A 15,703-nucleotide genomic window follows, 5' to 3' on the forward strand; every position below is an offset into this window, starting at 1 on the left:
GCTCAATAAGTATTCCATTTACAAAGTAACCTGTTCGCGCTACCCACAAGCCTAGACAACTGCCATCTTGGAAATGCACTAGAGTAGCATGTTAAACCCGAAGTAGCATTCAAGTAAATACAGAAGTGGTCAGTAACAAAGTACTTCTACTTTTTTCAAAGTAATCAAGTAGTTTTAACTTCTTGCACTATTTACTGCAGTCGTTATGTTTCAGGCTACTTCAACTTCATTGTTTTATCCAAAACTAGTTACTCTTTAAACTTTAAAAAGTATTAAGTAGTTTTGGGATATCTTTTCACCACTTTTATGAGTATAATTGTCATGACTTATGACAACAGGGCGAAACAACCCTATATCATGGTACCAGAATGTAATATTATTTTAAATTGCTCTATTTTGTAGTGGCATCAATCATTTTGATAAGTCCCAAAGATGCAGGGTTGTAATGGCTCGAGTCGAGATTTTTTGGTGACTCGAGTCATGTTATGAAAATACGGAATATGACTCGACTCTAGTCAATCTGTGCATGAGCATGATTCTGACCAAGTCATACGACTCGAGACTGGGTCGGCCACGACCGACATTTCATTGTAATTTCAAAGAATAATAAAGTTATCACACTGTAGGTATTTCGTCTATTAATCTGGTACTTGGAAATGAGACCACAAACTGTTAAAAGTGAGGGCAACTAGTATATTATGAATGCGAAGCATTCGATATCACCAAGCTGAGTGGATTTAACAACAAGTTGATTTAACAAGACTTGGACTCGGACTCGAGTCATAACACTATGACTCGGACTCGACCCTCTGCTTGACGACTTGGACTCTGACTTCACTCTGTGGTGAATTGAAAATGACTCGACTTGACTAGAGTCAAAACTATAAAAGTGAGGTTGACTCATGACTCGGAAACTTGTGACTTGGTTACAACCATGGAAAAATGCACCCTGCAATTCCGAAAATTTCCATCTCCGATTTAACTGCTTAATGTATGGGACCCCTCGACCAAACCTGCATTATGACGCTATTTACTGAAGTATTTTTCATACCTTCTTGTTTACTTCCACTTGAAGTGGCTTTAGCATGACTTGGAAATCACTACATTTACTCCTCGTAATTTAGTAGAACTTCACGGCAGTAGTTCAATTCCTACCCAATGGAGAAAGAGAGACAAGAGCAACTAAAAGCAACTATGAAATCGGGCACTTGGTCGAGGTGGATGCCAGATCAAGAGACTGCAACTGGTCGTTTCAGTATCATCCTATCTGTTTATTACATCGCATTGTACATTCTGTTCGTGTCCTGGGAAGATGAAAATATAATCTGACAATTATTATGGATTATTGCTTTAGTACCAACACTGTATGCTGAGACCACCTCTGGGCAAATATAGTATTCCAAGGAATTTTCACAAACGCAACAGTTGCAAATTATCATAATATGTATTTTTCATTTGTACTTTCACATCATGATAAACCGTTGAAAGTGTCAAGATGCAGAATAATGAGATAATGATATGTGCACATAAACTGAAAAGCATAGGATACTATGTAAAGCTATAAGATTATGTCTTGAATACACACAGACACTTCTCATGAATATATTATAAAATATAAAGATGTCAAGGCATGGGTTGATTACGAAAATGCAGCAAAATCAACGTACATGCCCGGATTCCTGGCACGTAAGCTCTACGTCAATTGTGGCACTACGTTTCAGAAAAAATAGGGTTTGTGAAATATGAGACAACATTCTAACAGTTGTAGCGAGCAAAATGAAAATTACAATGATTCAACTCATACTTAAAACACGCAACGTATGCATACAACTGATCGCAACAAACAATATATTGATATTGCCAAATTTATTCCATTCGAAATTTTTCGACTGACTCTCATCAGGAGCGAACGTCAGGAAATGCTATTAAACAAATTCAAAATATAGTTATGGTTTGACGTGATAAGTTAACATGAAGAAAGAGATGTCTCACATGTAAGTATTTGTGGTCCTAGCTACAACGTTTAGCGTATATTGGACGGCTTTTGAATAGCATCAAGACAGTAACAGATTTAAGCTTCTTGGTCATCGTCCTGGTCCATCATTTTATCGAGAGCCTGATCTAAGCCTTCTGTCGGTTCTGCCATTGCTAGATCAAACTCCAAGGTTTGTTCCGCTTCCAAAACTTCTTCATCAAATGAAACTGTAGCTTTGTCGTTCTGATTCGGTGGTGGCGCTGCACCTTCTACAGCAGGCGGCGACATTGGCGGTGGTGCAGGTGCTCTTGGCTTATCCTTAATTACTATAAGATCTTCACGGTAGGCACTCTGTGCTTGCACGATTGGTGCACGTTCCATGTCCATTTCAAGCTGGTGAGAAACAGTTTCTTCATTCACGTGTTTTCTTTCCAAGACAGTGTAAGACTGCTCATGCACCGGTGCGATTTCCAATGCTATCTGACGGGCAAAGTTAGCTGGCGCGTAACTTGTTGCAGCCTCGAACACACGTGTTTCTTGTTGTAGGACTACTGTTTTTTCTTCATGTTCCAACGTCGCAACCAAAATTGCCTCTTTCTGCACAATTTCGATTTTATCGGCCGTCTCTGTCACGTCCAAGCTGTCTGCGAGAGTCAGATCTCCAGCGCTGTCTTGTTTCGCATTTTCATCAATCCCCTCCTTCATTTCCTTATCAGTTTGAAGAGGAACCTGTTCAGCATCTTCATTTTTGTCAGACGGTGATCCTGTGTGCGTTAAATGAGTTTCTACCGAGCTGTCAGGCTGTGTCAAAATGATATTGGCTGTTGCTTTTGTATCATCAGCTACCTCTGCAGACATCTTCACAGTACTGTCTTCCTTTGTGGTATCATTCTCTTTATCATGTCCAATGTCAGGCTGTGTTGAAACGATATTGTCCGTTGCTTTTGTATCGTCAACCACCTCTGCAGACATCTTCACAGTACTGTCTTCCTTTGCGGTATCATTCTCTTGATCATGTTCAACGTCAGGCTGTGTCGAAATGATATTGTCTGTTGCTTTTGTATCGTCAACCACCTCTGCAGACATCTTCACAGTACTGTCTTCCTTTGCGGTATCATTCTCTTTATCCTGTTCAATGTCAGACTGTGTTGAAACGATATTGTCCGTTGCTTTTGTATCGTCAACCACCTCTGCAGACATCTTCACAGTACTGTCTTCCTTTGTGGTATCATTCTCTTTATCTTCGGATTCAATTACTGCTGGTTCATTGTACGAAGGTACATTTGCTTCTAGTTCTGCCGCCTGTGCAGTGTCTGAATTTGGAAGATCTTCTGCTGCTTTTATTGGTGTCTTGTCAGTTGTTTCCGACAGAAACTGGCTTGGAGATGGTGCAGTCGGCTCTGTTTGATATGATGGAGTATCATGATCTTCGATAGATATATTAATCATTGGTGCTGCACTGCGATCAATAGTTAAATTTGCTTTTGGCATTTCCGAAACTGAATTTTGCTCGTTGGGTGTGGTAAATGGTTTCAATTTGTACCCTTCTCTGATCTCTTGGAGTAAGTTCTGTCTGGCGTTTTGTGGTTGGTCCTTTTCCTCTTTTATTTCATTTTTGATTGTAGAACTGTTCTCGTCAATCTGTGACGACACAGACTTCCCCTTGGCTTCTTCGTCATCTGAGTTTTGTTCATGCTAAAATACAAGAGATAAGTCTGTATAGTAGCAGGAGCAACTTCATTACATACCCTTCCGAAAGGCCTACACGTAAGACTGTAAAAATCTTAATCAATTAACCAGTTTACTGTAATGATATTTAGTCTGACTGCAGATTTGGTAGAAATTCTGATCCAGCAACAAGGATTCATTCATTCACATGCCTTATCACCACTCAATCGGTATTCTCTGAGTAGAAAATAAAGTACAGTAGTATAAGTGTAAGGTGCAATACATACAGCGAGTGACTGAGTGAGTTATCAACTGCATCTTGGTGAAAAATTTGGCTCAAGTGATCAAATTTAAATAAATAAAGTTCTCATGACATGACAGATTATACTACTTATGTTTTAAGATTGAGATACAGTCTTTTCAATTCCAATCATCACGCCAATTAGATCCATTACCAGGTAACTTTCAGCAGCAATAGACTTCATAGTCTATCACAAGACTGGTGAAGTATTCCTAATTTCTACCGTAAACAGGCAATAAATTAATTTTCTATTTGGTTATTTGCTGAAGTATAAGTTGAACCAACCTTCCATTCCTTTCATGCAAGAATCATCTTCTCTTCATTATTGTCTATGAGTGGCATGCGAATCAAAGAATAAATCACAGTGCTACGTAAATCATCACATTATAGTAACAGTACTAATTATACGGATGATGATTTCAGATATATGCTATTGGCAGGTGCGTAACCAACTGTGATGCAATCAAACAGCACAGGTAACTGCCTATATTAAGCAGCCAGGAGTTCACACCAAAGATGCTTTTCCAGTAGATAGAGATGCATATTTTATTGTACATTCATACCAGAGACAGAAAAGACAAGAATTTATTCGTTGAGTTTCAATCACAGATAATGTAACAGCAATAACATATTGCTATAAAATAATAAAATAATTCTTGGCCAGTGTAGACTGTATGAGCCGATATGACAAAGTCTTCGTAGAAGAAAACGCATGGAGTGATTTTGGTATATACAGGTTAATAGCGTATGCCAGTGTCTTTGTGTAAGGAAACAAAAGTAAGATTAGCAATCAACCAACAGTAGTCTTGTTTTGTAGTCCACCAAGGATCACTGGGTCTGAGTGCAAGAATTACGCCACGCTTTATCAATAAGTGCGATATCCGTAGAGCAGACAGAGCTATTCAATTACTATGAAGAACTCAAGTACCTTTTCTTTTCAAGTGGTTTGTTTTAAAATACTTTCACTCCTGCTTTTACAGTTTTGGAAACTTTACTACTTAGCCTTTGCTACTGTTACAACCAACAGGGCATTGCAGCCTGTCTACCGTGATTACAGTATATAGATTAAAAATATGGCAAATGTGATAGATCTCTCATGCATACAATGGCAGTGCATTACGTAACAAGTTCAATGCATCGCATTGGACGCAGAAGTCATTGATATATATTCTTTTCGGCATAGATTGGTGTGGAACCAAACTCATCCAAATTAAGTATAATGTTCATAGTTACATGTCATTACATATAAACAATGCGTGAAACCAGTCACCTTACAGAATTACATGTGGAAAGAATTCAGTTGTAGTTCATAGTTATAGTTACGTGCCATTACATATAAACAGTGCGTGATACCAGTCACTATACATTATATTTAAAGAATTACTTGTGCAAAAATTGAGCTGTATCAGGATCAGCTATTATTTTCTCTCGTGACTTTGATCCATCATTACCTCCATGGCTCGGTCTGTTGACTCATCCAGTGATCCGGCACTGGAATCGGCAGACTTGAGCTTTGCATACACACGTCTGCTCCTGGCGTTGCTATTGGGAGGGGTTACTGGCGGGTGTGGAACAAACGGTGCGTTATCGACAGATTTCTGTGAATTGGCAGAAAGTGAACGCTTGACTTGATCTTGGGCTGATTTATCATTCGTTATATCATCGGTGATGGAATCTTTACTCAAGTCCGTGGAAGATACTTTTGCCTTGTCATCGATGAAGACTTGTTCATCTTCAACACATTCATATTCTGCCTCGATAGATGCTGCTACATCATTGATTTCACCGGAAAATTCATCATCCAAAGGATTGGACTTCTCGTTCAAAATATCACCACATACATCATATTGCGATGTTTCATCAACATTGATGTCATCTGCACGGTCGCCGTTATTTTCCGCACGTCCCTCTGAATGAGTGCCTGAATCCGATATTATGTTGGAATTTTCAAATTGAGACATCAAGGTCTTGGTTTCATTCGTGCTTGAGCCTACGTTTATATCTTCATCTTTATTAGCTTCGCATTGGTAACTCTTTTCGATTGCTGTATCTTCAGCCGCGTAGTCACTCTCAGTTTCTTGATCATGGCTTTCTTTAGGAGAGGCGCATTCTGTACTAGAGTTCAATTCTTGGTTCAATTCGGATTTTACGGTCTGAACTTTGTGATCGTCTGGTACATTTTCGGGTACATTGCTTATTTCAGTTGTATCTTCAGTATCTGAATGTGGAGCAGAGTCCAAACTATCGATAAGACAGCGTTTGGATGAAATTTCATTTTCAGTACTGTCTTGCGGATTGATGTCACTTTCATGTTGGGTTAGCTCGAGGCTGGCGGATGGCTCTATATCTTCCTGTATCATTCTAAGCCTTATCGGGCTACCAGCTGATGATTTTCTTGAAATATCCGCAGCAGCTACTAACTCTCTCTCAATGGAGTCTTCATCTCGATTTCCAGAGCAAACCTCTGCACTTTTTTGGTCGGTGTCGTTGCTAACAGTTGATTCGTGACTTGTGATGTTTCCCAAACTCTCATTTGAAGATGACCTGTCTTTATCTGCCATTTCCATAGTGGTTGGACTAGAAGTACGATTGGCAACATTGCCTTCTTGCAAAACTTCACTGTTCCGTTGCAATTCCACATCACAAGCAATTTCCTCTTTGAAATTAGATGCAGATCGCTCTTCATGCTTTTCGGGAGGTGTTTGTTCATCATGAACTGGCGTTTTGTATCCTGTTGTGTTTGCCACATCCTTCACATCAGATTGTTGAGTCGTAGAGGTGTCAACATCATAAGACTTTTCTTGATTTTTGGTTCTTTTTCTAACTTGATTCTCGTGTGCTGCATGATAACAAGGGGTGCTATCGCTGTAAATGGAGACGCGACTTTCATATCCGCTTCCAACTCGGCCCTCATACCCACTTCCTACCCTGGCGTGTTCAGAGGTATCGAAAGAGTCTTCTTTAATCTCATCAAACACACCATCAATATCAGAGTCGTCTGACTCGCTCAGTTTGGCTGCGGCGGTTTCATCCAACTCAATTCGAGTATTCATCGGCGTTAACAATTTACTTGAAGCGTTCCCAAGATCTGTGCGGTAAGGTGGGAGTGGTGATGCCAACGGTGGTAAATTTGGGTATATTTTTCCAAACTGCGCCTCATTTTGGTAGAATTCATCTTCATTTCCTTCTCGGTCGGTATTTGTCCCTTTACTCGAGTTTGAATCATCCGAAGACGTTGATGAATGTCCGGATCGTTTTTTCTGTAACAATACAAGAATCAGTTGAAAAAAATTGTCGAGCATTGTTGCTCAGAGTGTCGGCTATGACTGTAGTTATTAAATTAGTTTTTTGCTCCACTATTTCTTGTCAATAATAGTCTAATGCTAATGCACTTAGTGCAATGCTAAAAGTACTGAATGTAGACGATAATGCTAAGGTAATACATACATTAACACAGGAAAGTACCAAATTGGACTGGTGTAGAATAGCATACATTGCTATCGAGGAACTATCGATGTCACAAAATTATTCTCTACATAGAAAAATTTGGACGGACAATAACATAACAAAAACTAATCCTGTAGAACCAGTCACAATTGGAAAAGTTTGCGGAGTGATATAAATGGTAGGCTACCCACTCAGTGACTATCTCTACAGCATCATGATTCATTGACCTAATATAACAACCAATAAACTCCACCAACCTGTACGACATGCACGGCACATCCTCATGCAGAATGAACAATCTTGCGGCTAGGTCTTCAAGTGCAGAATTATAACATTGAATAATCATCGCGAGCGGTATCGTACAGGGCGTGACGACAACATCCATAACCATCGTTACATGACGCCATGCGAAGCGATAGAATTAAAAGTGCGATCTTTCCTCAATGTAACTCGACGAGATAGTACCTTTCGAGAGTACCCCTTTCCAGCAATCACAATATACATCAATAACATAAAATATCAGAGATGAAAAATTGCCATGCGAACAACACTTTTCACGATTAGTTGTTGCAACCATAGTACTGAAAACAGTTTCCCCATTCAAACCCTTTTGTAGTAGGCTACTCAAGCTCAAGAATGCAAAAGGAATTCATTGGTCGATACATTATAGAGAGTGACCTGCTGTAACACAGTCTGAGCGTAATATACCAGTAATCTGGTACAGTTTGATTTCTATACCGAACTTGATGACACGGAGTTTCAGCATAATTACGATATAATGTATTTTTAGTATTTGTGGATCACTACCAGCCCATTTTCAGTTCCTACATAACATAGAGACCATACCTGTCTAGTACCAAGCTGTATTTTTATGTGAAACAGTCATTCCCTTTGAATTTTGTGAATGAATTTAATGAGTCAAGTTCATTGAATATTGAGATTTGCTTATCGTGGGCAAATGATAGTGATAACAATATGCCGTTGGCTACAGTGATTGGCGATGTAAACTGGTGCTTTATAATGGCTGTTCCTCTTTATGTAAACTGGAAAGGCTAATTGGTGCAGATGTCCCATTGAAGCTTTACAAGCTGGTATAGCCAACATGTAAAGTCATGGATCAAATTTTATGCAGACTGTAGGCCTACATTATACAGGTAGGCCTGCATATAGAGGTGTACTACTCCTTATGCTGTATTTGAATCACCCATGCAAAACCAATGTTGGCTATATAAATGGTGGTACATGGAGTTGATTATAGAGTTGGGTAATGCCTGATATATTTCTGCTGTGTAACAAACACGTCACTAAGAACATGCAGAAAGTAAACTAACCATGTCAGGTACATTTGGGCACCAGCCTTTACCAAAATTGGTCTAGATATAAATGAACTAATTAAAGTAAAACAAAAATGAAATTTATTGCTCCTCAAATAGGAATATCTCTTCTAGAAAACTCAAGTTTTCGTGAGATATATGTCAGGATAACTTAACTGGTATAAATTTGCTGAATACTCTCTGTTGATTTGTGATAGTGAGAAGCTTAATCAACTTCATTCTACCAGATTAAAGTTACTACAAGCATGCAGATCCGATGACTTCAACGTACCCCACTCGGCGACGTAACTTCATCAGCTTCTTGTACCGCGGGTAGACTTGGGGCACCTGGCTTGTCAGAAAGATCTGCCAATGTGGGCTCCGGAGTTTTTTCATCAATACGACGTGCCTAGCAATGCATAGTAAAACGTTGTGAATTGAATTGTGAACATTGTTTTCACTACAGACTAGTGACTGAAGTCATGCCATAATAATATTATTATTTATTAATGGCACAGATTAGTGGCTGAAGTCGTAGAATAAAAAATATTGTTAATAGCAATGAGGAGGATATTGGAGAGTATTTGGACACTTCAACAAGAGCTTTTATAACAGTAGGGTGGAGTTGTGGTATTTGAGTGTATTTTCCAGTTTTATCATCTACTCTGGTAACCGATTTTGTGGTTTTTAAGGTATCCAAGTTAAACTTGTGCTTGCGACCTTCATCATGCTGATTTTGCTACCAGATACACTGTCTATTTCACACATGCTGTGCTTCTATGATGTGTTCTGTATAGTCTAGTATTGATTTCGACACAATAACTGCTCATACGTATCAGCCTATATATTTGTCAACATAGAACTGCCTAACTGTACAATTTGCAATTCCATTAATAATGTCCACTTCTCACTTGAAATCCACTGATTGACGACACTCGCAATATGTTCTAACTCACCTCAGCTCGTCTTATGTAATCGACCGATGTAAGGAATGCTAATGTGAGATCCGGCATTGATCGCTGGCTGATTCCATGTCACCTTCGCAACCCTAGTGATATTTCTTCAGTGCATCTTAACTAGAAAGACTACATAGGCTGACCAAAAATCGTTCAAATGGTTCACCCATTATTCCATTGAGGTAGATACAATTGATAGCATCCACCACAGTGAAGACTAGGCAGCCTACTAGTGTAGGCTACATGACTAAACTGCATTTCTTCACAAAATAAAGATGCATATTTAATAGTATTCCGGCCACCAGCTTGTAAAGGTACAGTATAGGAGGCCCCCAATAAATATTTGTGGCATATACACCGACTCATGATATACATACACATCATCTGTGCAAATGCATACCATGAGCGCATGATGTTCATATGCTGCTGGCCTTGTTTGACTAAGGGGAACACTGTTTCACCTTATATTATCCACTGACTATTGTATTATGATTTCTAGAACTTACGAACGGTAACATACCACATCATACCAGATCCTACCGATGAACTGACCGCAACACAATTTCCCTGAAATCTGATAACCAGATGATCCAAGACTTCCTCATACAGCCTGAATTCCCCTATTCCCTTGTGCTGCCTTATACCCAAAACACATTCTCAACTTGTCCGTATAAACTTTTCTTACTGCCTGTCTCACGTAAAGTTCAAAAAATTGATCAGAAGTCGGCCTGACGCTGTCTCTCATTCTACCTCCACTGACGTATCCCAACAAGAGGCTGAAAACAGGATCCGTATAAAATAGTAGCCTACTGTCTTTCATCATGGTACTGCCTACTCAGAGGTGGACGAAGTAGTCGGTGTTGCTACTTGCTATTCAATTAGAACTAGAAGTAACACTGTAAATCCATATTTAATTATGCCTAGAAGTAGCTATTTCTAAGACATGGCTACTTCAAGTCGAAGTCGACTGAAATATCTGAAAAGTAATCAAGTAGGTCTAACTAGTTTCAAGAAGTATGTCTGACAAACGACCGTACACATAGGTCGGATCTTTGTAATTATATTCTGTTATCGTCATTACAAGGGCTATTTCTTATGACAATATCACTTGTAAGATTGTTGCAAACATATCCTAAGATTATTTCCACTTTTCAAAACCCAAATTGTAAAAACAAAGCAGCTTTACCTAAAAACTGTTCAATTAGAAGTGGAACTACTCTAAAACATAGTCACTTGAGTAAGTAGGTCTAGTGCAAGTAGACAGAACCTACTTGATTACTCTGAAAAAGTACAAGTTCTTCGTTACTGATCACCTCTGGTTTTTGCCTACTGAGACATATTTTTATGAACTTTGATAAATGAACAGCCCAGGAGGCATCATACTAACTAATGCTGATCTCTGAAAGCAAATGCTTGAAACACCAGGATTTTGGATTGGTGCCAGACCACAAAACTAAAAATTATCTTTCTCGCACCTCGATTTCCTCCTTCTCCTGCTTCCTCATCTTTTCCGCTTCTTCTGATAGCAGTGTAGCGACCGTCTCTTCATTTTCAACGGCTTTTAGTTCATCGTTTAACAAACGTTGCTCCGCAGAAATCTACAAAGAAAGGTCCTCAATATATCAGTAGTTCATTACTATCGGTCTGTCGCTGACTTCGCAATGCCAGCTAAAGGGGCCGCTTCCCCTTCTAAATTTTTGAATTGTGATGTCATCAGTGTTACCAATAGATCGTTTAACGAATGTCATTGCTAAACAATTTCCGTCCTACACCTAATAATGCAGCACTGGGGGTGAGGAGGGTTCTTTTATGAAAAATAGTTAAATCACGGTAGTTTCATTGTTTAGACGACTGATTCAAAAGTTTACACGCTCAGTGCAATGTCGAATACAGCAGATCATGATGACTACAATAATTTCCTCTAGAATGAAGCCATCATGCCACCAATATTGTCGAGAATGAAGGCTGAACCAGTATGATAAAACATTCCGTCCTAGCGCAGGAAAATAATGCTAATCACCTTAAAATAAGTTTATTAAATTGATCACCAATCCATTATAACGAAAGCTGACTAAATGTTCAGGAAAATATCAGTACCGTACCGCCCAATGTCTCTTAAGATACGTACAAGTCATGTAACAGTTGAGAAATGTTAGTTTTCACGCAATCGTTCCAGTGAACAGCTGCTTTATGACTTGAAATGAGACATATCTCTTTTTCAGGTCACCTTTTGGTCCAATACACAATTATTATCACCCGGTCAGGGCAATTGAACCACCCCGAAATGGCCGTCAAAGTCTGCAAATCAGCATTGCTCAGAACAATATCTCGACGCAATTGGCCATTGTTATGGTCCTTGTGTTGCGGCACTCAGATTGTTAGGAACAATTTGCTTTGACAGCTCTTTCGGAGTGATTCCATTGCCCTGGCCAGACTCTAATTTATATTTTCGGAATCATCGCGACACTAACTTTCGATTAAGGTCAGTATTATTACATTTGAACTCTCGGGTCGCCAATTATAGGACTAACAATTGTAGTATATTCATATTGAAATGAACCCGAATATTTTCGGCTGACACTCGTCAGGGGTAATCGTCAGCAACTAGTAGAGAATTGGAAAGAGCAATTCTCTACTAGTTGCTGACGATTACCCCTGACGAGTGTCAGCCGAAAATATTCGGGTTCATTTCAATATGAATATACTATTTAATTGTATATTGAAGTTCTGTACCTCCAAGAAGCTCTACTAACAATTGTGCTGTTTTTAGCCGGCTCAGCAGTAGACCTCTCTGGGTATTCTAGTATATAGACTGAGTTACACATCTATCCGTAGGTTAGTAATCGACAGTAGAACAGTATGCGTCAAATTACACAATCATACAAACAGAACGTGGCAAAAAAGTCACCGCTGCATGCGAATAATTGTAAAGTACACAAACCAGCTTCTCCGCTGCCTCGTTCTCTTTGAACTTGTACAAGAAGTGCGCGACGTATTCGATCGGATCGATAGGCCTCTTCTCCACTACCTCACACAGCGCCTCTGTAATGCACGTGCCGAGGTGCTTTCGCAAATACTCCGAGTCCATAGCTAGGCGAGATTAGAACTAATATGCTGAGAAAATAATAACAACAACATACCATCAAAAACTCTACTTATATTTGAATTTGGTGCAAGGAAAGATAATGGTTATTTGAGAAGACTACATCTTCAGCTCGCGAACATTTGGAAGAGTTTTTTGGTTTGTGAAAACGGATAAATTTGAGGCGTCAAGGGGGAAACAGCTAAGCATCGGGTCTTAAGGTGCAAAATGGACAGTGAAACTGTAACAGCGATTCTTAGTGAGTAACAGATATAGCGTGCAGACATCCGAAAACGGTAATGATGACACAGTTGTTTAAGGGGCGCACACGTCACGGTATACTATTGTTATCGATACGGTAGTCGATTAGCGGAAAAACTACAATGCCGAAAAAGTGGAAGCACCAATAAATAACTAACGTTGGGCACAATGATTCCAGTACTCGAATCTGAACCGAGTATTAATTGATTCGAGTCGAGTGATGGGAGACGATTTCATGGAGTATTCAACTTTTTACAGAGGTAGGCCCTATAGTATCAATTAGAATCATAGTTTCGACAATTTCTTCACTCGTGGAAGCCTTGAAACCTCGATTGGTCTTATCACGGCATATCAAACATGTAGTAGGCCTGCCAAGCTACGCACGTTATCGGAAATGACATTTTTCGTGAAGTTCGAACTGACCAAAGTGCAATGAAACCGGCATTGGTGAAAAAATATCAAATTATTGCCGTGTGGTGTAGAACTGTAATTATTTTCTTTGTGGTCACATAAAAGGTACATATTCGAAGTTTCCACTTCATTCACACTGTTACAACATCACAATAAGCGACACTCGTATACTCGACTCGAAGCTTAATACTTGATTCAGAGTCGAATCACTCGGGCACACGATTTAGCCCGGCCCTAAAAATAACGCCAATTTACTCAGGAGGATGTATATTTGCCGCATCTGAATCGATTCTGTACAAGTCCCGTAAAACATAATCAAAAACTGGAAACGGTTCACTGTTCCGGTTCCTCCACCGTGTCCTCCTTCTCGGTGGCTTCCTCCGAGTCTTTTTCAGTGATGTTGTCGAGCTCCTCGATTTTCTGCGCTTCTAATGCTTTTTTCTCAGTTTCAACCGCTTTGAAGAATTCTTTTTCCGCTTTCTCGATAAGTTCCTGTTCCTCCTCCTCGTCTCCTCCTGGCTGTTCCTCCTCGGCGGGACGGGATCCTTGTTGAGATTGGACACGTTCTTTAAGACGCAATTCACGTTGCCTAGATTCTAATATCTTTTCCCGTTTGGTCTCTCTCTCAAACATCGTGCTTACAAGATTCTTCTCATTCTTTTGCATGTTCCAAAGGCCCTCCGACAATTCCAGCAGTGTGGTGGTGCCGCTGTGCGATCCGCACGCGATAATCTTTCCGTTCTCCTGCACTTTAAGACTGTGCAAGGCTTCGTCGCATACTTGTATGCTTAAAGTCGCGTCGTTTTGCTTGAAGAGATAGTCCCAAACGTCCAACGTTCCGTCCATTTTCGAAGTGTAAAACACACCAGGCCGTACAGGGCTCCACATGCCATCAGTGAGATATGACATATGATACTTTGTCCACATGATACACGCTTCTCGAATATCTTCAGACCAGATCCTCGCGGTCCAATCTCCTACCGTCAAGAAATTTTTGGGGAAGAATGGATTTCTTTGCAGCGAGTATACCGGACCGTGGTGTCCTGGGTATGAACACACTATCTTTTCAGCGGGTGTTTTGGCTTTTCTGTTGCAAGATATGATCTGACCTTGTTCGGTACCTACCATGAACTTAGTAGGCATCGTCGGCTCAAACTCAAGCGAAATTCCACCTAATGCGTTCTCAATGTTTAACTTCCTGGTAGGGTCGAGCACTAGTTTCTCTGTGGGCTCACCCAATTTTCTGATGTCCCACCACAAAACTTGACCGTCTGTGGACGAGGAAAAGCAATCCGTACCAGTTTTCGATTGCAACCAGATTGTTTTATACACAGGGTCCCTGTGGCTTTGCTCGATGGGTGATAGTTCCACTGGATGACTGCCTTTTCTAGTGTCCCAATACGCGATCTGTCCGTTGTAGCATCCACCGACTAAGACATGAGAATCTTTGGGGTTATATTCGAGACATACCAAAGGCGATACAGGTTTTAAAGTTAACTCTGGTTTGTTCGGATTTTCGATGTCCCAAATGTATGAATCGTACGATGTATTTGGGGATGATCTTTGGAATTCTAAGTTGGAATACGCAACTGCTAGTTTCCTACTTCCATCGGGGTACCAAGATAGATGAGAAACGGATCTTTTTATGTCGTTTGGATCGCGGAATACATTGATTGTCTTGGCGGACGGAGGCTCTTCGGTCGTTTCTATCTCCATTTGGTCGAAATACTCTTCGTAAATATCGATAGCGTTATTTTGCTTGATGCAGTGTTCCATGACATTGCCGAGTTGCTGTATAGCGGCGACATAGTGTTCTTCTTTCTCTACTTTTTTACGGAATCTGATAGTTTGTTCTACTTCTTGCGGATTGATGTCTTTAGGCCAACCTCCCTCTACGTGATTGATACCTCTGCTTTCTGTTTCAAACCGTTCTGTATTCACTTCATGCTCTGACATTTCCTGAGCGCATTGTATCGCGGAATCGCACGGATTGCGTTCAATGAAATTCGATGTCAGAGAATGATCCGGGACTACATCTACATGTAGCTCGGCCGGGCGGTCCGAGAAATTACATTGTCGCCCGAAATCGGCTCGCTTCTTCGTATAAACGTAGACTATTTCCATAGTTGCCGCGAAGTAACCCCAGATAACCAGAGATACCCTACCGTATCACGCTACTACGCCAGCAACAACCAAAACGCAACAGAATTTCTGGGATCTGTTGTCCTGGCGGTAACTCGTAGCAACGCTCTTTACCGCTAGAACGGGTACCGATTTATCACGTGACCT

General features: G+C 40.2%; 2 protein-coding genes across 3 annotated transcripts; both read right to left on the minus strand.

Moving 5' to 3' along the window:
* Window positions 1-1,425: 1,425 nt before the first annotated feature.
* Window positions 1,426-12,762, minus strand: LOC145437622 (uncharacterized). Of its 2 annotated transcripts, XM_080314903.1 has the most exons (5): window positions 12,602-12,762; window positions 11,136-11,258; window positions 8,997-9,113; window positions 5,396-7,204; window positions 1,426-3,670 (listed from the first exon to the last, which is right to left on the minus strand). In XM_080314903.1, the coding sequence occupies exons 1-5, from the start codon at window positions 12,746-12,748 to the stop codon at window positions 2,072-2,074; spliced, it is 3,795 nt and encodes a 1,264-aa protein (XP_080171029.1). In that variant the 5' UTR covers window positions 12,749-12,762; the 3' UTR covers window positions 1,426-2,071. The 2 variants fall into 2 exon arrangements, with proteins under 2 accessions (XP_080171029.1, XP_080171030.1); XM_080314904.1 differs by lacking the exons at window positions 8,997-9,113; window positions 11,136-11,258; window positions 12,602-12,762 and adding an exon at window positions 7,649-8,987.
* A 12-nt stretch (window positions 12,763-12,774) lies between these two features.
* LOC145437623 (dynein axonemal intermediate chain 2-like) lies at window positions 12,775-15,642 on the minus strand. Its single transcript, XM_080314905.1, has one exon. It carries the CDS (start codon window positions 15,536-15,538, stop codon window positions 13,748-13,750), a length of 1,791 nt encoding a protein of 596 aa, XP_080171031.1. The 5' UTR covers window positions 15,539-15,642; the 3' UTR covers window positions 12,775-13,747.
* Window positions 15,643-15,703: the final 61 nt, after the last annotated feature.

The sequence above is a fragment of the Botryllus schlosseri genome, chromosome 4, assembly GCF_051294905.1.
Source record: "Botryllus schlosseri isolate E-star chromosome 4, Bs_hap1, whole genome shotgun sequence".
Lineage (NCBI taxonomy): Eukaryota > Metazoa > Chordata > Ascidiacea > Stolidobranchia > Styelidae > Botryllus > Botryllus schlosseri.

Bases quoted from the DNA above. Each gene is read 5' to 3' on its own strand.
- LOC145437622 (XM_080314903.1), bottom strand. From the start codon at position 12,748: ATGGACTCGGAGTATTTGCGAAAGCACCTCGGCACGTGCATTACAGAG. The intron at 11,259-12,601 runs GTTTGTGTACTT...CTTTCTTTGTAG, and splicing joins ACGAGGCAGCGGAGAAGCTG to ATTTCTGCGGAGCAACGTTT. The intron at 9,114-11,135 runs GTGCGAGAAAGA...ATGCATTGCTAG, and splicing joins AGGAGAAGGAGGAAATCGAG to GCACGTCGTATTGATGAAAA.
- LOC145437623 (XM_080314905.1), bottom strand. From the start codon at position 15,538: ATGGAAATAGTCTACGTTTATACGAAGAAGCGAGCCGATTTCGGGCGA.